We start from the raw sequence: 22,537 nt of genomic DNA on the forward strand, positions 1-22,537 counted from the left end.
TAAAAAATAACGAACACCCAGTGCCGCAATTTACAGCTTCTTAAAAAAAAAAAAAAAAAAAAAAAAAACAAACAAGCGAGCAAACAAACACACAAAACTAGCTCTGCTGTTGTATTGAACTTGACATAAATTTTGACTAGCTTGAACAGGTCCAGGATTTTGCCCCAGATGCTCACAAAACTGTAGCATCACTTGGGAGCACATTTCCCCTGCAAAGAGATACGCCTCTCACATAACCAGTTGTATTTCTACTATTACTGAAAGGTTAGTGATTTTTGGCTGAAGTAGTTTCATTTTTCTTCCTCATCACTTGTAGTTTCTTTTTATCTCATTCTTTTACACTCCATACACTGCAAAATTCTCTTTACTTTTATCCACTTATCTAGATACCTAAAGGGTTCTTTCATCTGACAAGAGGTTTAGTTCTCCTTTTCTTTCCATGTCTGATCTTCTCTCTCACCTCTGCTTCCACTGCCAGCTCTCCCCTGGAGTTCTCCCTGTGTCTCTCTCCTCCAACTCAGTATTTAATTTTTCCTTCCTCCTTGCTTCATGTGTCTCCTCTTCTCTTGAATCCTTTTGATTTACAAACCAAGGCACAGAGTAATCACTTCATCCAACACCAAAATGCATCTGCCTCTGGAGGAAAACATATGACTGAAATTTCCTATGAGGAAATTTTATAACTGTGGGGACAGTGAGAAAGGAATAACATCTAAATGTAACTTCATACAGTTTGTTAGCTAGAACAACTATTCAATCTGAAATTTTGTTGAATGACATGGCAATTAATAACAAGTTGGTATTAAAAAAGTGACAGTGATATTTCTGTTCTTCTGTGATTTAGGTACCTTCCAAGAGAAATGAATCTGTCATAACAGCATGATAGGAAAGGCAAATGTAAACTGCTTCATCTTCCATTCAGTCCAAAGCAGCAGAGACAACAGAATTGCCCAGAGAGGTTGTGGAGTCTCCTTCTCTGGAGATATTCAAAGCCCGCCTGGATGCAACCCTGTCTAACATGCTCCAGGTGACGCTGCTTGAGCAGGGAGGTTGGATTAGATGATCTCCAGAGGCCCCTTCCAACCTTACCGATTCTATGATTCTATGAATTCATGCAGGCTATCACAACTAAATATCTCAAAACGGTTGCTCAGCTAGAGAGCACTTCTAAGGTCATTTGTTACCTGCTATACTTTCTAATAACACCTGGATTTTACAAATACAGTTTCCAGACAGTAGCCTGATACTGTTGTCAAGATTTGAAAAAAACCCACCATACAACAGAAAACCCAAACACACACACACACACACACACACACACCCTCCCCCAAACATAAGCACACTACATGCCTTTGCTGGAGAGAAGAGAAATAGAGATAGTGAAAAGCTACTAAGCAATATTAAAGTGGACAAGGCCAAAATAATAAGCAGGATGTTTTCAGTCTCCAAAGCTTTAGTGCAAATCTCTCTTTAGTGCAAATCTCTTTGTGATACATAACCATCACCCTCCCTAAAATGTCCACCCCAGTATTTGTACTGTAAGTACAAGGTATGACAGCCTCTTGATAACTCTGCTCTTAAGGAATTTGATAACACATGCAAACCTCTTAAGATCTTCATTATAGAGCAATCTGTATTCTTGGCAGGTTTAGCTCACTTGGTCAGAGCATGGTGCTGCTAATGCCAAGGTTGTGGGTTCAGTCCCTGTATGGGGCTATGCTGAGGGTTGGACTAGATGATCTTCAGAGGTCCCTTCCAACCTCACCATTCTATGATTCTATCTTTTGGGTGATTTTATTGCTTATCATTTGCAACTACTCAATAGCCCTAGCAATTTAAAACAAAAGCAAAAAAGAAAAAAAAAAGAAAAAGCAGAGGAGCAACATTCAAGGGATTATTTGAAGCACAGCATGAAGATGAAGTAAGGTTCAGAGTACCCATCCTTACTGTACATTGTGTACTTGGCCTTAGGTATAGTACACACTGGACTTGCTAAGCTTTGAAAACCCTCCAACTTAATCCATACCAATTTAGAGCACTGCTTTTAGTCAGGCCTATTCCATGAAACCTCTCTTTTCTATGCTTCGTGAGCCGGAAGTGAAGTTGAGGATTTTCCAGTGAAACTATTTTTTTTTTGAAAATTTCAGTTACCTTGAAAATAACAAATAAAACATCTTATTAGAGCTAAACTTCCTGTCAGGAAAGGTTGCACAAGGCTGGGAGGAGATAGTTGGGACAGTGGTGACAGAGAAAAGAGACACAAATGTACTATAGCATAGACATCTCGCTGATTACCTTATTTTGTCCATTATAGCTGGATAGCCTGGAATTAATTATTTTAATTTTATTAATTTTAATTATTCCAAATATTAATAATTATATTATATAATTAATAATTATATTAACAATTAATTAATAATTATTTTATTAAAATTAATTTATATTAATTTATTATTTTTAATTATTATTTTGGACAGTGAGGTGGATTGAGAACTGGCTGAAAGGCAGAGCTCAGATGGTCATCATCAGTGGTGTGGAGTCCAGTTGGAGGCCTGTGGCTAGCGGCGTCCCCCAGGGCTCAGTGCTGGGTCCCATCCTGTTCAACTTCTTCATCAATGACCTGGATTAGGGGACAGAGTGCCTCCTCAGCAAGTTTGCTGATGATACCAAGCTGGGAGGAGTGGCTGACACACCTGAGGGCTGTGCTGCCATTCAGAGAAACCTGGACAGGCTGGAGAGCTGGGCAGAGAGGAACTTGTTGAGGTTCAACAAAGGCAAGTGCAGGGTCCTGCACCTAAGGAAAAATAACCCCAGGCACCAGTACAAGCTGAGGGATGACTTTCTAGAGAGCAGCTCTGCAAAGAAGGACCTGGGAGTGCTGGTGGATGACAAGTTGACCATGAGCCAGCAATGTGCCCTTGTGGCCAGGAAGGCCAATGGTATCTTGGGGTGCACTGGGAAGAGTGTGGCCAGCAGGTCGAGGGAGGTGATCCTGCCCCTCTACTCAGGCCTGGTGAGGTTTCATCTGGAGTCCTGCATCCAGTTCTGGGCTCCCCAGTCCAAGAGAGACGTGGAGGTACTGGAGAGAGTCCAGTGTAGGCCTACAAAGATGATCAGAGGGCTGGAGCACCTGCCCTATGAGGAACGGCTGCGAAAGCGGGGCCTCTTTAGCCTGGGGAAGAGAAGACTGAGGGGGGGATCTTATCAATGTGTCTAAGTACCTGAAAGGAGGGTGTCAAGGGGACAGGGACAAACTCTTTTCAGTTTTTCCGTGTGACAGGACAAGAGGCAATGGGCAGAAATTGAACCACAGGAAGTTCTGCCTGACCGTGAGGGGGAATTTCTTCCCTGTGAGAGTGACGGAGCACTGGACCAGGTTGCCCAGAGAGGTTGTGGAGTCTCCTTCTCTGGAGATCTTCAAGGCTTGCCTGGATGCAACCCTCTCTAACATGCTCTAGGTGACCCTGCTGAGTAGGGAGGTTGGACTAGATGATCTCCAGAGGTCCCTTCCAACCTTACTGATTCTATAATTTAGAGAAGGTCTTGATGACGAAATAGAAGAGGATGAAGTGTATTTCTAGTTATTACTAGCTATGCCTAAAGGTTAATGCTGCAACCTGCAATTACATTCAACTTTCAAAGTAGAGCAATCTTAAATCCTCACAGACCTACGGGATGTTTGTTAAAAATACCACCATGTTTGCAGTGCACTGTGCTTTTTATACTAGCTGCTCCTTAATATACTCAATTTCTTGAACAAAAAATAATTCAAAGAAACCAAACACCGTAGTGTACTTCCTGCTGCTTTGTTGCCTTTTACAAAATGTAAATAAAAATGGTGAGAAGACAGTTTCATTATTCCCACCCATCCCTTCATTTTTTAAACAAAGAATTGCCATGACTTGCAAAGCATTACACAAAGACCACAACAGATTCAAGCAGCATTTAATAGGCAAACAGCTCACAGCTTCAGTGCCGCTTTTCTTCTTCCATTCACTTGCTTCCCTACCTCCCTATAGTTCACTCTCTAAAGCAATCATCAATAGCCTCCTGACTTTCTCATTTTCTTCTCCTTTGCAGTACTAAAAGTGTTCAGATACATAAAACAAACAAACACTCACTGCTGATACTCAATAATCATCCTCTCTGGAGGTCAATATTTCAGTTGCACTTGTTGCTAGAAACTAGATTAATACTCAAAAATTGTATGACTGCTCTAATCTTTTATTGGTGATATTCCTAAATGGAATGAATTATAGTCCCACTGTAAATGTACACTCACAGATCTAGAAGAGACTTCCAAAAACACCCACAGAAGGCATGTGCGCACGCACGCACACACACACACACAAAACCAAAGCAACCAAAAGCAGTGGTGAATTTTAAGGCTCACTACTTGACAAAACAGCTGGCTCTGTTTCATTTAAAAACCCAACAACTAAGAGTAACAGAATCTTCTTTTAAAAATCGTCCAGTTTTTCCCATGACACTGCCAAACCTTCTTTGATACCTTCAAGAGCCTTCAAGAGCCAGTCTGCTCTGACTGTCTTTTTAGGGAATCCAAGACCAAGAAGTCTTTGACCTTTTTTAGAATCTTAAGTAGATAGTGTGAACTCAGGTATGCACACTGCTGGCTGACCCCCTACACCCCTATCCTCTCTAACACCATGATCTTTTGTGATCTCAGGGACACAGAGCCCTGCTTAGAAAAAAAATGCCTGCCCCTCAGACAACAAATATAGTCAGTTACACATCAGATAAAACACAGATCCAAACACTGTATCGGATAATTCTGTACTGCCTTGCTCGCCACTGATTCCCATCCCATGCCAAATATTAGGATTAGGAATGCAGCATTTTAATCAAAATCAGGGCAGGTGCCATTCAAGTACACCAAATGGGCCACATAAACACCCCCAAAAGTCTGGATTCAGCCAGTACACTGACAACATAGGGCACACTACCCGGCAATTCCACGCTGCCTCTAGGATCTCAGCATTGCCAGATGACTCCCAGGCAACTCATCAATCACTTGCTTTAATGCCAGAGACTGACTGGGTAATGGTTGTGCAGCATGAGTCACATATCCAGCAGTCAAGTTCAGGAGGAAAGCACAAGAGCTCTTAATATCAGGTGGCTGTGGCAGCAAGAGCAGGAGGGAAACTATTTTAACAGTATCTTGCCAAGTGTGAAAGATACAGAAAGGGGTATGCTCGAAACACCTCCCCCAAAAAAGGGCAGATACAGTTATTCCTTCCTCCCTATTCCTTCTTTTTGATGCAGGGGATCTGTTACATTCATAAAAAACTTCTGAACAGTAGAAAGTTTAGTCTCCTGTTGTCTATGATTTAACAATATTCCATAGTGGCACCAGACTATAGCAGAGAGTGTCGGGGGGCGGGGGGCAGAACTGGGACACAAACAGAAGAAACAGAACAGGAAATAACCTGTTAAGTTATGCCAAACATGGAATTTTGATGAGTGAGATTCAGCACGCTCAGTTCTGTTTCTCAACACCAAATGGCTATACAGCATTATTACACAGCCTCATTCCATTTTGTAAAACTCATGCCTGCTTGGTTTTTACTTTAAGTCCTCTTCATCTTGGAATGAGTTTCCAAGACAAGATCTACTTTACTGTTTGTCACTACAAACCTGGCCACCCGCCTAACAATGAAGAATTCAAAATGAAATAAACAGAGAACTCTTGAAGAAAATACACAGCAATCATAAAATTCTTGGCGAGGAGGAATAAGCTGATAAAACAAAATCTTCTAAACAAATGAAGGGGGAAGAAAAAAAAAGGGAAAATAAATGCAGATCATTTTTTTCAGGTCTCTTCTTTCAATTCCCCTTCTTCTATAGGGTAGATTTGATGAAGGGGATACGGCAAGCTTCCAAGCTAATTCTAATGACTGCTCTCCAAAGTCAGTCCTGTAAATTCTCAGAATATTGCATACCTTTAATGGACAACCAAATACAATACAATTTGGTCTGACCACAACATGAAACAAAATGAGTCTGAGAAAAGTCAATTAGGTGAACAGGAGAATAGACAGTCTAGTTTCTGGAAAGAGCTTAAAAGAACTTAAGTTTTAGCTTTGCTGGGCTAATGCTAAAATATCAAAGTTCTCTTTAAATACACAGATGCATAAGCACTACAGAAGGAGAAGTTATTTCAGGTATTTTAGCAAAGAACAAATGATATAATGTCACCAATAATACATTTAGGCCCAAAGTAGTAGATTCTAATAGCAGGAACAATTTTTCAGAAATAACAGAGTGAAAAAAAACAGCATGGTAATTCATACCATTGAAAATCTTGCCTCTGCATCATTTTCTACACTCAATCACATTTCTCTAGGAGTAAACAGACAACAGACACAAGCTCCACAGAACAGTTCAAAGTTAAGTCTGCAGTAATGCTTCTGCTACACTGACAGAGAGGCAAAAAATTTATTTTGCCATTCTTCCATCACAAATGTGATAACAGGGTAGCAATAAGATCTAGAAATTGCAGCAAATGTCTCAAAACTATGAGAAGGTCCCTCTAGGATTATCAAAAAATATTTCCCAACAAAGAAAAACATGTTACATGATAAGAAATTCTGTATATAAGAGATCAGATTCCAGTGAGAACAGCAACACAAAAACTCAACAGCTAAACTATCCAACAAGCCACAGACCTCTCAAAATTCCCAGTCAATCTCCTCTTTGCAGCACAGCATCCACATTGATTGAAATCCACTAAGTTTTATACAGCCTGTAAGGCATAACTTAGTTACACAGAGCATTCCAACAAAAATTCACATAACCAAGTCTTTTCAAGGTTGTGTATGGCCTGTAAATGCTCTCTAGCCTCTGATTTTAGTCTCTAGTATATAATCCTCATTCTCTTACTTTCTTGCATCTATTCAGTTACATCTCACAGACCATATTTCAGCCTCCAACAATCACATTGGACAAACTGGCCAGGAATCAGCCAAAAAAAAAGACTGGCTTAGTGTAAATGATTGGCATTAAACAGAACTTTTCATCTTGAAAATACTGTGGCCCAACTTAGTAGCAAATAAGAGCCAGCACAATCTGCCAGCTTGCTGGCAGACTGCATGAGGTTTTCTTAAGCTATTTTCCATTTGATCAATTCATCAATCAAAAAATCAGCACATCAATTCCTTTTATTTAATTCATTATTTATAAGGCATCCATCCAGTCTCCTGAAGCACTTACTATATATTTAATCTTCACAACACCCGTTTAGAGACAAATACACCATCTTACTATCTGGCAGCAATGACCCAGGTGGTTTATGAGACATTCTTCTCCCAAGATTTCAGAGGCAATGTGAGACAAAACCTTGAACTGACTTACGGTCATTTCCATGTTTAGTCATTTTCATCTTCTTTGCTATTTACTACCATAGCTCAACACTCTGATCATAAAGTACTGAAAAAGCACACACACACTCCCACCTCAAGGCAGAGCTGTCAAGACTCTGTGGGGAAATCCACATTTGTTACAGAGATTTGTATTTCTCTATTGAGATTTAAATAATGCCCCCTCCTAGAATTAATATTCAAGGTCATTAACTAGGATTTGGATAAGTCCAATTAACATCAAAGGAAGTTGAACAGCAAAATAGCCCCATTTAGTTCTCTGAAGATGCACACAACCGTTCTCTATTAAACTAATTAAAGAAGAACATTACAGTTTGAATGTCCAATCACTGCTGGCCCTCAGGGCAAAAGTATCCCAGATGCTTCCAAATGTAGCAGGCATGTGCTATCTAAACTGCTACCAGACGAATGCTGGAAACAGCTACCATACAAATGCTACAGCTGAACTACCTAATTGTGGAGGCTTCAGAAAACCATATTGCCTCACCTGCCATGTGTTCAATAAGCTATGGATAGGTCAAGAACAAGCTAGAACATAGTAATAATTTAACCCAATAGTATGGTGTACATAAATGTCACTGATACACGCAAAAAAACCAAAACAAACAAACAAAAAAAACCCTCTCAACCAGTCATGCTTTGAGGGAATAGAAAGAAATACATTGTCCTCTCTATTCTCACACCAGGACCTTAAAAGAAAGCATTATGAAGGGCTTCTATGGCTTCAAAAGCAGCAAATGGTCTAAAAACAGTTGGCCAGTAAATGGCCAGTAAGTAGATGACATCTCCTTCTTTTCAGGAGCAGATATCATTCTTCAGCTCCAGAAGGGAAAAGGGGACTTAAGTAAGGGCATGGCTGTCCTGTTAAATGCCACTAACAGCAGCATAACTTGCTACTAGAAGCCAGGTGCTGCCTTCTGAAAAAACAGAAACAATACTGATGTACAGATGGGATACTTACTAGATTTGCTATTTCTGAACCAAGCCAATATCCATCCCAACAGGATGTGACAGCTCATGAATCTCTCTGTCCCACATTCTTATGCAGTATAAGTGTGCCCTAGATTGTGAACTTGCCAAAATATAATGTAGAGAATTGCTTAAGTATTTTCCTTGTGTTCAATCTATTCTAAGAACACACCAAATTTTCCTAGTGAATAAACTAGAGCATTTCTCCTTGCACATACAGTACTAAAAATACTCCATTAGCTGCTGTTCTTGGAGGAGACTGCACAAATATATTTTTCCACCGAACTATTTGCCACACTGCCTTTAACGCTATCAATATGTTGCCATTATAGATTTCAGATCTGAGTTGGACTAACATCACTTGATGGAAAAAAGATCCATAATTCACTTGAGTACCATGGACTATTCCAGACTGTACCCCCAGGCTCTATACTCAACTATGATATAGCAGAAAGGGTGAAGAGCAGCGTCAATGTGGATCAGCAGCCAGGGGTTGTTCTGTGTTAAATCAGATGATGCAATCTGCTGCTGATACATGAAAGCAGGAAGGGGCGCGTTCAGGATCTTTCTGTGCTGCACCTGTCTCAGGCTGTTTCTGATCACTGTCATCACATTGTTTCTAAGACTATTCTTCTACAGCGTCAGGAACCAGCTCTCACAGTGCTGCTCTTGAACAAATACCAAGCCAAGATGAGCTTTCTTCTAATCTGCACTGATATGTCATGCAGGCAAACTATAGCCCAAGATGTGGTCCCATTGGCAGATCTGGAGTTTGGCAGTGGTTTATTAGCAGAGATGAAGAGTAAGCCCACAGTAAAGACGACTGGTGAAAACAAAATCTCCTAGACACTGCTTCTCCGACATTCAGTGTGGCTGTATTTATGCCACACCAAGGAGGCCACAACCAAAGCTTTCATTCAAACTCTCTCATGCACCCTTCATTTTGTAAAAACCTAGTAACTTTAAGTGCACTGTTACTGATAAATCTAACATTACAGTTTACTTCATCATAGCTACATCTGTCAAGCTATTAGCTTTATTTCAAAAAATTAGGATTTACAGTGGAAGAAGCCAACTCAACAAACACAATATTAATAACATAGGGGAATGAAATGAAAAAGGAGGACATATCTTTAAAGAGACAGTAGGCAAAAAGGTAGAAATGTGCTAACAGCTAGCTCACTACTTCACAGGGCATAAGAACAGTGCTTAAAAGCAAACAAAGACAATATACACTGTATTAGAGATGAAGGCTGATAAATGGGAAGATAAAGAGTCCAGTTTCTACAATCACAGTGCAAAGTAAGTATAATCTAATTCTAATGGAGCTATTGGGAATTACCCATGCAGCTGTTCTCAGCTGCTTAACCTTGTCTGGAAATGCATGTATCCGTGATTGGTCATGTCATGCCATTACCTACTGACATGAAGTCCCTCATGGACTGTAACTGACAGGAGTTTAGAGCAGCAATGAAACTGCTCTTATTCTCTTCCCATTTGATGGCTGTTCTGGAGTGACTAGATCTCACATCCCCTAATTTTCCTTGCACAAAGCTGCACCAAACACATCCAAGAGGAGCAGTGGAGAGTTATAAGGTGGTAAAAATATTCCCAGAAAGTACTACGGTCCTACAGCAGTTAAAAAAAAAAAAAAAGTTGTCTCTGTCAACAAATTTACAACAATACTCCTAGAAGTTCTCTTACAGCCCCAATGACCTCTGATTCAAAGATTTCTGACTAAGAAGAGGTACTTTTGTATCCAACAATCTCAACCAACTTCTTCCATGATTTGTTGTGTTGCTTTTTCAATCCATCCACAACATTCTCTAACAAGGGAAGCCTAAGCATTTAATGTCTTAACTATAAGCCGTGTGAAGTAGTATCCTCTTGTTTTGAACTTTACACATGCTAGTTTCTTTTCATGTTTCCTAACACTTCTTTCAGAAGGGACTGTGAACAATTTTACCTATTTACTTTCTCCACAACGGTCAGAATTTCCAAAACAAGATCTTAAATAGGCTTATAAATGGGGGCAGCACCATCTTCCCTTCCTTCAAGATGGCCAAATGGAAGTAGGAAGAAGTAACAAGGCTTACTCATTAATAATCCAGCAGGCTAAAGACTTTACTACTCCATTACCCACACAGCAATACAATGATATAACTTTACAGTTTCTAGAATATTTATTTCCAGTAAAACAAAAACTGATCTAAATTTCAAGGTAAATAAATGCATTGAGAACACTAAGAAGCATCATCTCTTACATTTTGAAGGCTGTAATTTGGAATGTAATTTATGGTCTGCCAGATCATAAAACAAATTTCCTTTCTAACTAAATATCTGCATTATACTTCTGTCTACTTTTATGTTTTTCTTTAGATTTCATTCATGGTTGGAGACTGAGGGCATATCAGCAAATTATCCATTTACTGCCAGCCTCTCTCCCTCTCTCTGTATATACATATATGTACATAAAAACTAATGAAAATACATACATTTAGTCCCTTCCTCTACCTCACTTGTAAGTCAATTTCTGAATTTGATTTTACAAATACGCACTGTTCTACAGAACTCAAATCATATATTCTTACCTCAGCTGATATGGAGGTATCTTGGTAGCAGCATCGGGAGAATCCAAGGTTTCTGTATAATCAAAGGAAACAGTAAGACCTTTTAAGATAACTTTGAGTTCAGCCACAGTAATAAACCTGCCTGCAACCTCTGCATCAATGATCCTAAAGTTTACCTCCGAGACAGCTGACAAAACAACAACCACAACTGCTCCAAGTCTCCAAAGGTTTGCGTGGATCTATCAGGGCACTGGGTACCATCTTTTCCTCCATGAACTCCCTCCCCTAGGCCAGTACTTCAGTACCATGTATACATAAGACTGGAACAACACAGGGGAGAGGAGCATGGCCGCCGTGCAAGGACGGCACACGTATTCGTGAAGAGATCCAGAGAACACCGAGCTGAAAAGCCGGGAACGCGACAGCAACAGGTATTAACTACAAGGGACTCTGCTGTAACCTTGTAAGAACACATATGGACTCCAAAAATGTGTAGTTGCTCAAAAAAACTAAAGTGATTTTAAGTGTTACAGCTACTTTGACATAAATTAAGGGTCATGCTTAGTACTACCCTAGGTAGTTTGTGCCAAAAGCATCTCAAGCCACAGCCATTCTCTGAAAATGGGTGGACGCTCCAGTTTACCTAAGCTCATATTCAGTTCAAACACAACCTCATTTTATCAATTATTAATTCCATTATGCAGCAAGGCTAAAAGAGCTCATGGAATCCAAAAAAAAAAAAAAAAAAAAAAAAAAAAAAAAAAAAAAGGAAGAAAAGAAAAAAAAAAAAAAAGGAAGAAAAGAAAAAAAAATAATCCAGCCTTTAAAACAGCCACCCCAAGATAAACTGGCTGTGAAGTCGTGGCACGGAAACGGCGCTAAATGCGCGGCGTTCACTCAGCTGACCGAGGGGAGCTCCTTGAGACGCGCTCACGGCGGCGCAAACGCCGTCCCGGGGGGCCGGAGACCCGCGACGCGACCCCCGGACGTGGGGGCGGGGGGCCGCCAGCGCCCGCCCGCAGCGCCGAGCGCCCCGGCGCTGGTGGCCGCGGCACGGCGGCGCCCAGCAAGTTTGCCGAGGTCGCCCCCGGCCCTCGCCGCGCATCGCCGCCCCCGGCGCCGCTCACCGATGGCCCCGGTGCAGCTCTCCTTGATGGCCCGGTGCTTGCTCCCCGACGCCTCCTTCTGCAGCTTTCGCAGGATTTCTTCCATCTTGCCTCCCCCCGCGGCGGCGCAGAGCGGGGCCGGGGCTGGCGCCGCCGCCGAGCCTACGCGGGCACGGTGCGCAGCAGCCCGCGGCCGCCCCGCCGCCGCTGATGAATCACGCTAAGCTCCATGGCGGGGACACGTCAGTTGTGGCCGCTGCGGAGTCCCTCCTCCTCCTCCTCCTCCTCCCGCTGCGCTCCCACCCCGGGCAGGCCCCTGTGGCGCAGCCAGGCTGGGGGCCGCCCCGCCTCGCCCCGCCCGCCGCCGGCGCAGGCGGCGCCGCGGGGAGGCAGCGGCGGCGGAGCGCGGCCGGCGCCCGCCGCGACCCCCCCCCTCTCCCCGGCGCTGCGGCGGGAGACGCGGCTGGAGGCGGCGCGGCCGGCCGGGCTCGGGCGGTCGCCATGGCGACTGCGGCGCGGCCTGCGGGCGGCGCCGGGCCGGAGCCCCCGGGGCCCGGCTGCGCCGGCTGCCGGCGGAGGGCCCGGCGGGCGGCTCTGGGGGGTTCGCCCGCGCTTGTTGCCCAGTAGTTCCTGCTAAGGGGCTTCCTGGGTTTGGTGCGGTCCCCGCGGTCGCCTCCGCCGCGGCCCCGTCTCCCTGGGCTTCCCGCAGAGTTACCTGCCGAGGGAGCACCACGATTCAGGCCGCTGGCGTGTCCCCGGGGCCGTTCCTCCACCTGACACGGTGGGAGATGAGAGGCTACGGAGTGTGGGCCCGAGACCTTCCTTCCCAGCTGGGACATGCCGCAGGCCCTCCACCTGGGCCCCTCTGTGCGCCCCCAGCACAGGCAGCCGTCCCTCAGCTGGCTCCGGTCTCCCCCCATCTCGCGCCGCTGAGTCCTTACGCTTTCTGCCCACTGAAACGCCTGCCTCCTTCAGTTTGTTGTCTCCTTGCCTTATCACTGGGAAATGCTGCTTGCCCTTTTTGTGACTCTATCAGTTAATGTTAATTGACCATATTAACGCTGTTGTCTTGTTGTAGAATATACCTTATCTCTGGAAAGGAAAGGGAGGACAAATAGGATAGGACCCGAAAGGCAACAGATAAGAAAAGCAGTCCAGGTAGGAGCTGGCTGTATTAGAGGTGATGTCTGCTATTGCTTGTTGGAAGAGCACCAGCTGTGAGGTACTGGACATTACATTGGCACCTAGTGGATCAGCTGCAGCATTTCCCAGAGGACTGGGGGCTTTCAGAGGCAATCCCTTATCCAAATACTTGACAGGGCTGATCCTGCTTGCATTTTGGAAATATAATGAGTTCATAATCTGTAGCTATGTTTTAAAGCTAGAGTGTAAAAACTCATCTCTGAAGACAACAATTTGGCATGATGCCAGAATGATCTGGCGCTGGATGGAAAATGTCTAGAGTCACAATAATATGGATTAAAGCAAATGCTCTGAAAGAAAGACCATTAAGCTTCAGATTCCAGGGTATAAACCAGCTTCCAAGACCCTGGAAAACCCAAAGTTTCTTTTCTCTGATCAGGCCCATCTATCTTCTTTGGAATGAACTGCTACTGGCAGTAGCTAGAAACAGTATTCTCAGCCAGGGGGTCAGAGCAGTATGATGCTGTAATTCAAGGCTCAAATTGCAGTGGTGATGAATTTTTCCCAACCTGTCTATTTCCTCTTTATTCTGTGATATAGTTAGTGGAATGAGCATGAGAAACAATTTCTGGCTTCTCTGGTCTTCTCATGTTTTTCCTGTAGGACAAGCAACAATAAGGACTCATGATGTTTCTGGTATTTTTAATGAAAAAACTATCTCTGCTGTCCTAAACCAGCAGACTTATATGGCGATAGAGGCTACCTGAGAGGACTCATCCCAGTTGATGGCTTACACCATCTCAAATCTTGTCCATTGGGAGTTTAAAGGATCCTATGCAGACCTAGTATCTGCAGGATACAGTTGTTATATGTCCACTAACTCACAGTGACAGGTGTGCATGGTGTTTTGGGGACTCTCACCTGGCAGTGCTACTGATCTTTTGCAGATTATATCCCAGAATATATCCACAGCTTTGAACACAGGTTATACCTGTGTGTAAGCAAAGCCAAACTATTCAAGGAACCCAATTCTTCATGTAGGCTAGTAAACAGAGTTAAAGAGCAGTATATGCTGGCCTTCAGGGATCTCATTACTACTGTGGCTCTGCTCTTTTCAGTACCCAAGCAAGGCTTTTTGGTACCAGCTCAAATGTCTTCCCACAGCATATAGTCATACCCTCTACCCACATGCCTTTCCTGTCACTGTAGTCTTTAAGATCCTAAAAAGGAACCAAATGTGCAGTGGAGAAGTATGAAAGAGAGACATGTTATACTGCAAGGTAATATCATATATTTGCTGTTTGTCATTACCATTAATGTATTATCTGTGTTCTGGCCATACTAACAATGTGCTGGGTCAGGATTTCACTGTACGTTGTTGACACTGGAGAATGTAGATCGGAGAGATGGGCCATGTCCCGAAGAACTTCCAGTCTATTTAGAAAATATTAAGAAATGCCCTTCAATGACAGGGAAAATGCCTGGTTCCAGGATTCAAAAAGAGTGTAGAGCCAATTTTTTTCAAAATTGTTTTTCTCCCAGAAGCTTGCCCTGTCAGTGGACTGACCAGATTTGCAAAAGAATCCTGTACTCAATTTGCCTCAGAAAACTCTGTATATTTGGCTCTCCTTGTGCAGGACAAACTGCTCAGAAAACATGAAGTGAAAGGAGCCATACCCGGGACAGGGGCTCACCAGCACCTTTCTGACATCTGATACGAGAGTCCCTTCCATTCCTTGATGAGAAGGCAGCAAGACTTTGGCAAGTAGGACCTTTAGTGGGTTTGCTTTCAGTTTTGGTTTTCTAGATTATAATCACATCATTGATGATAGGGTGGCATCTGTAATTTTTTGCTTGATTACACAGTAAGTTACCAGAGACTAGCTGAATGCTGTTCATTTAATGTTGTTCCTGAGCAAGTGCTGCTGCTTTCCCCACTTCCTCCCTACTCCCAGCATGACCTTGCTAAACAAAGGCAAAGCATTGCAAAGCTCAGTGACATAGTGGTGCTGAGAGCAGGGATTGCAGACTTGGGGAGAAAAACTGTTTGGGATGGGAGCTGCAAATATAACTAGCATATTTTCAGCACAGTCTGTTCAGCGTTACCTTAGTTCTTTTGCTCTGTAAAGAACACTTGAAGCAAAAGTAAATTAGTAACATCCGTGACTGGATAGAAATAAGAGACAAGATCTTCTGGCCGTGCTAAGACATATTTTCTGCAAAGTCAAAGAGAGATGAAAAGCAAAAATCCCCTTAGCCACCTTGAATCTATCTAATATTTTTGTCACCCTGAGGAATTGCAAAGATAATCAAAGAGAGTATCAGGAACACAGTGGCTATTCCGAGCCTGAAAGAACAGGTCCTTTTTGCCCAATAGCTTACAACCCACAAAGGTTGGTTGAATATTTTTAAAGATAGAAAGAAAGTATATAATGCCTCTTCCTCTGCTAAACTCTCCCAATTTCTGTTAATATGCAGGCTCAGTATTTCCTGAGCCAGCAGTGTATCTTTTTATATATTCAATAATACCTGGCAGATTTTTCTTCCATGAATTTGTCTTATTCCTTCTGAACCTTTTTATATTTTTGACCTCCACCACCATCCTGTGGCAAGAATTTCCACAGCTTAATTACACATTTGCTCGCTCTTATATTGCGAGAAGCACTGGACAAGCGTTCCCCATTCATATCCTTCACACCATTCATGATTCTGTTCATGCATGTTCTCCCTCAGCTACTTTTGTTCCAGTCTAGAGATGACCAGTCTATTTAACTTTTCTTCATACATGATCTTTGGTCATACTGGTTGCCCTTCTGTGTACCATTTGCAGTTCTTTTTCTACTCTGACATAAAAGAATTTGGAAAAGAAGAGCGAAAAAGACAGCACAAAGGTTTGAACTATGATAGTTCTCTTTCTTTGGTCAGACTCTACTGTGAAGGCTTCAAGGGGAAGGGAAATCAGAAGTAACTAAGGAGTTAGACTTAATATCACAAGAACTCCAAGTTGGCCAGAAATTTAAACTTCAGAGGATTGTATCCACTTTTCTCCCTATAATGATTGGGCATATGAGACAACAAACAACAAAGCTACAAAGCTTTCAAAGCCTGTCTCTGACTACCTTTGGGACAAGGTGAATGATGATGCTTCAACTCCTTTCTCCCAGTGAAATCTTTTAGTCTGCTTCAAAAATTAAGACCAACAGGGAACAAAAGCATCAGTATGGCTGCCTTCCTCTAAAGATGCAGTTGCCTTATTCATCCGGTTGGCTTTTTTGTGTGATTTTATTATTGGTGTCCTTTTCACATAGGTTTACCTCACTCATACGATTTTTGCTACATAGATATAAATCAATATAATGAAAATATAGAGTATATTTCTGCTCTAGGCTGCATATCCAGAGGATTCTCATAGACTTAATTTATGCAAAGAGAGTTAAAAACTAACACCAGTATTGTTGTTAATTTCAAGAGCTGAATGCAAAAGTAAGGATTATACCATCTGGCCTGATATATTAGAAAAGCTAAAAATTGGCAAAACCAACCTGGCTGAAGCTGAGTCTAGAAAGAGACTGAACTGTTGCTGTATAAAATGTAGGTCGTTCAAAGTTACAAATGCATTATACATAATTTGCAGGGCCATATACTACTTTGAAATCTGTTGTGGCCTTTAACTGAGAAAAGATGTCTCTCATTATGAGGAAACAAGGACATTGTGGCATCTGCAGCTGTCAGCTACTAGTAAAGCACAGTCAAGAAAAGGTCAGCAAGTCCTAACTAAATACATCTCTGCCAGCCAGGAAATGGATTGTAATTTACATATCCTGTTTGGTGTTAAGCATATAAATAAATGGGATGAAATACTAGAAATGTTTCCAGAATAGCTGAAATTGTATTAGGTTTTGACCTAATATGTTCTTCTTAAAATAGATTTTCCTACCAGTCTTTCAAATTTTAATACATCACTCCTCTGAGTTAGATGCCTAAATTTGTTAAGTATTGTGAGAAGTAAGCAGAAATAGAAGGAGACAGGTTAACTGGAGGTTTATTTAATACTGTTGATTTGAAGTTTCTTATCTGCCAGACAGATCAATCTGAAATGACTCTCCTAGCTTTAGGGGATTGTTGTCAGTTTTACAGAGCAAGTGACAAAATTCAAATCTGAGCCTCCTTTTTATGCATTCATATAATATCCACAAATAAAGATTAAACATCGAAAAATTTCTCTTTTTCCTTCCCTGTGCTACCCCCAGTATTCTCTGAGATATGGTTTGACTCTGCTAATCAGTGGTACTTGTTCTGCCAGTGTAAAAGACTAAATTAGAAGACTTGAAAATGTTCTGAATTAAGAGGTCAGCTTAGCTCCAGAACATACTTGGATTTCTATTTAGTATGTTTTTACTTCACAATAGTAAGTAGAAACTTATTTCAAGAAAGGTAAGTCCTGAATTTCTGAAGCTCTTCGAAAGGCCATAATGATCTATCATACCCCTGTGCTTTTGTCCAGGCACTACCTCTCATCATCTCAAAGGTAAAACATATTCAATGCTTCTAACATGAGTCAGGAGATTATCAGTTGCATATATATTTACCTCGCCATCTGACTGGGCACAGGATTGAATTCCTAAATTCGACCCCGCAAATCTGCAAATTAACAGTAAAGCCTTATTGTTAGCTGACCTGTGGTAAGGTCACATGTTTGGAGCATTCTTCTCCACGAGAGCACTGCTATGAACTGACCGATGAACTTGCACGTTGAGTGATGCCCTTTCATATTCTATTACTAGTATTAATCAATGTGAAATCAGTGCTCAGATTATTATCGGCATATCCTTTCTGGAGAAATAATTGGGCAATATAGCATTCAGCTTCCAACTTGCTATGAGTAGACAGTAATTGCCTTTAAGTCATAGTCTGAAAATCCAATGCTAAGTGGATACTGAACCACACTAAAGCTCTTATTACAGCAATAGGAGTTCACTGTAATCATCTTTCTGCCAAGCACACAGCTTTTTGTAGGGTAGAAGGAGAGCTCTCATATTCAAACTTACATTTTTAAAGACCTCATTTGGAAGTTGTTCTTATTTAAAATGGGTAATCTAGCTGAAAGACGCAGTGTTTCCCAATATCTATTTCGAAAAGAGAATTCAAAGAACAGCATTGCAGAGTTCTGTGATTGAATTTTACTAGCTTCCAGATCAAAAATACTTGGTCTATAAATGAAAAAACATGAAGGGAAAAAAGGTGTAGGGAAAAGGATCTCATAATCAAGGCTGCAGATTCATCTAGTTTCTAATAGTCAAAATGGATTTTATGGTGTCTGTGGGTTTCTATACAGGCCATTTTGTCTCCTAGGCCCATAAGGGATAGGGAGATAGGAGTAATAGGAAGCCAGACTCTCTGGATTGAAAACAATTGTTTTTTTATTGTGTAAAATTTAAACACAAATGTATGTTCAGATGTGTAGAATAATATTTGAGGTTTAGCTTGAATAAACAATCTTCTGGATTAATGATGCCATGATTTCCTGACAGCTGCTTTACAAGAGGTGATGGCTCTGTCCTCTTTTCTTTCTCATCTGTCTTTGGTATTCTGTCTTCCTAGTTCCTGTTCTAGTATTTAGTTAGCATATACACACAAAAGCACTATTATTAAAAGAACATTGAGATTCACTTTGCGCATATACATTATGATAAAGTCAAGATACTCATCCAATCTCTTGCTTCCACAGAGTCCCATCCTCCTTGTTCAATTGACCTGGTTCTGCCCCAGCTCTTCTGTGCTTCTTCTCTCTTTCTGTAAATTCTTTCAGCTAATTTGACCATCTTCCTATCCCAGACCTCTTGAACAGTCCCCATTGTACTAGTACTGGTCTTTCTTACCCCTTGCCAATGCCTAACCAGCCTCAGTCAGCTCTTCTACCTATGCCTTTCTTCTTTAAAAAATAAAAATCTGTCCCTTCACAGATCATCTTTAGTGTTAGATGACATATTCCTGCATGTGGAGCAGTTCTACTTTACATTAGATTAGAATAACTTGGGCTGAGCTATGTGTTGCTACAGCACTCTCCTTTTAGGACAAAGTAACCAATTTACATCTAAGCTGGGCATTGCTAAATTACATGGACAATATTACAGTACATGTACAAATACAAGTACAGTGTAATACAAATACAGGAAAACTCATATTCAGCCCCTTGCAGTGTAGAGCATTAGCACATAATTATAAAGATACTCTTCAGAGATTTTAGCTGATATAATTTAGTGGTCCCCCATATATAGACTGATATTCTGACATTTAGCCAGATTTGGACTAGTTTTCAGAAATGCAGCAGAAAGCTTAATCTTGATACACAAGCCACTGTTACACTTTATTTTAGTTATCCATGGCAAGACGTATGGACAGTACAGTTTCTCAAAGGTAATCAGATTGTATGGACAATGGCAAAACATTATCTTCTCTCCTTTGTCTGAAAATGGTGAAACTAATCTAGTTGAAATATAAAGCAATCACCCCTGCTCCCATCCAGATGGAAGATGTCAGCCCCAGTTAATATTTGGCAGTGCAAGCGAAAATGAGATAGTACTGTGGCAGTTGCCAGGTAATCTTAAAAAAATTTCACCTATAGTGCCAGCCAACCTTATAAATTGCAAATATATCACAGAAATAATCATTATTTTGTACAGTCACAACATCACATTAATGATCAGAATCTTATTCTTTTCATTTACTGTGCCTTTTCTGATTTCTGTGAGAGATTAAAACATTTTATTAAATACCAAGTGTCTAACTTGAATGATTTCTTCATCCAGGAACAAATTAGTCCAATAACTGCCCATCTCAAAGGTAAGTTTGATCTTCATGGTGCAGAAGAGCAGACCATCATTGACACATGAATGAACAGCAGTACAGCTATCAGAATAAGAGAATTTAGTCATATCACTTAAGCATATATATAAATACAATGTGTATGAAATATAAATCATCTTTTTTTTTTTTTGAAAACTTAAGCTCCCAAGTTCTGCTTGTTCCCATTCAGCCTGATGTTGTAAACTCCTTAACTGTTATTGGCCAGTGAATCCAGGCACACCTTTCTGCAGCGAAGACCAATCACTTTTATAGGATTTCTCTTCAGCAGCGGAAGTGAGTTCTGTAGTTATCACAACCCTCTCCAAAAATGTGAGTTAACATATCTCAGGTATTTCATGCAGTCACCAGATTCTTCAATGTATGTATGTTCTGTCCGTGAGGAAGTTGGCAGTAATTCCTGTATTCTCTACTGCTGTTCTTAAAGACTACTGCCGTAAATAGAGGTTAGACACTGAACGTTTTTGCAAGACTGTTTGTGTATATTTTCTATGTGCCTTGTCATCAATCAATATGCAGCTCTGAGAAAGACATTCAAGGCATGTCACAGAACTGTATCATGAGCAATCAATTCCTTGGATGCTGTGAGCTGACACAGGTCCACACAGAAAATAGTTCAGTAGTTACACCATCAGAAGAGGCAGACATATATTTGCTATGCTGAAGCATATCTAAACCACAATTTAAAATCTCTAGTTCATGATCTGGTCAAAGAAAAAAGTAAACATCTTTTGATACTAATATTTTATTAATTTAATTAACTTAAAGAGAAATACGAGGAATAGATATGCTCCTTATTAATCTGTCGATGAATGATCTTTGGCCATTATTCTTGCAATTCTATAGGAATTTGTAGATGAATAGGTATTCACTTATATAAGAATACAATAGATTTTATTCATCACAAATGAATACAACACATTGGATCTGTAATTTTATTTCTTAAGAGAAAATGCTTAAATGGGCAATACAAGTGATTATTGGCATGTTGGAAGGTTCATGTCTTTTGTCTTTGTGTGTAACAATGCTACAAGAATACTTTAGTACAAGCTGCATGTCAATGAGGATTTATCACAGAATGCATAATGCAAGCTTCCTATGGATGATGAATTTTTCTTGACACCTGTGTATACTGAATCTCATCACTCTCTTTCCACAAAGGCACTCCTAATTATTTGCCCCATCGATTCACATCGATGCTTTCTGAAGGTTATTCTTCTAGCAATGTAGCTGCATAGGTTTCCTAAATCCTCAAAAGGCCAGAAACATACAATCTTCACATTTGTTTTTGTTTATTTTTTTTCTTTTTGAACATGGCACTTGGACATAATTCCAATGAATGCCTTCTGTGCTTCTCAGCTATCTCACAGCCTTACTGTGGTGTTCAACTACCTACAAAAGCCATTTATTACCTCATATATTCTTCCACATATTCTTAAGGGCATTAGCCCTTAAATAATTCACACCCCAATGTCTTGCTGCTTGAGCAGCAAACAATATAAAAGATATTTAAAGACCCTCTTTACATAAAGCTCACATAATTTGATATAAGTATGGCTGAAGCCCCTTGTGGAATCAGGTTTGCTTAAAGAAAATTCCAGCTCAGCTGAAAATTTACTTTGTCATGTATGAACTGTTCTCCTCATGATTTGTGTCTGAATCATGAGAAAGAAAATCTTCAGTGCAAGCTGTATTGTTGGAGGAGCATATATAGGCAGTTAAATCACTTTTATCTCCTTGATGCTCTTGTGATTTTTTTTTTTTTTTTGCATTTACAATCACGGGGCAGAACAGATGGCAAAGGGTTAGCTTAATGTAACATGTCCATAAAATAAACAGAGCTGTCAGTGAGCCTTTTCTCCAACAGGAGTTTATTCCACTTTCAGCAGGGCTTTTCTTCCATTGGAATGAACCTCTAAAATTATGATGTTGGGAAGAAACAAGTAGTTCCAAGAGCAGCAAAACTTACAGTTCTGCAGTTCTGTTTGAGTTCAACTATAGAGCTTCCCTCTTAGAGGAGGAAGGTGCTACTTGGGGATTCTCCTCGACAAGGCAACGTGTTTTGACAAATTTTGTAGAATTTCCTCATTTTTACTGCTTCTACTCTTCTGTCATTTAAAATTTGGGAGTGGAAGTAGGGAGTGGCAGGCAGCTGGCAAAGTCATAGGAATGTCACCACGGCATGCATTCATGACTTGACAGAGCCGATCATGTAAGTTCAGTCTCATTAAGTGCTTCTCATCAAAAGAAAAACTAGGATTTTTGTTCCCGTGGGATTCAAGTGAATTCTTAAATATCTTCTGAAATTATAACTAAGGTCTAAGGATGATAGTGATCTGTTAATTCCTATTACAGCACCATCTGCTGCCAGAAGTGCCCAGAGTGTGCCAACCCTCTATAGCTAGGTAGTAAAGACAAGCCCTGCCCCAAAACAGTAACTATCTAAACAGAAAGCACAGGTTAAGCAAACTTTATTTTTGCTTGTTTC

At 41.0% G+C, this 22,537-nt stretch overlaps 1 protein-coding gene across 1 annotated transcript in view; it reads right to left on the reverse strand.

The window, feature by feature from the left end:
- Positions 1-12,148, reverse strand: part of ARFGEF3 (ARFGEF family member 3) — a 100,964-nt gene extending 88,816 nt beyond the window's left edge. The window contains exons 1-2 of the mRNA XM_062572483.1: positions 12,064-12,148; positions 10,958-11,009 (exon numbers count right to left, since the gene is read on the reverse strand). Coding sequence (XP_062428467.1) covers positions 10,958-11,009; positions 12,064-12,148 — 137 coding nt within the window. The remainder of the gene's footprint in view (positions 1-10,957; positions 11,010-12,063) is intronic.
- Positions 12,149-22,537: the final 10,389 nt, after the last annotated feature.

Source organism: Rhea pennata, chromosome 3 (assembly GCF_028389875.1).
Source record: "Rhea pennata isolate bPtePen1 chromosome 3, bPtePen1.pri, whole genome shotgun sequence".
Lineage (NCBI taxonomy): Eukaryota > Metazoa > Chordata > Aves > Rheiformes > Rheidae > Rhea > Rhea pennata.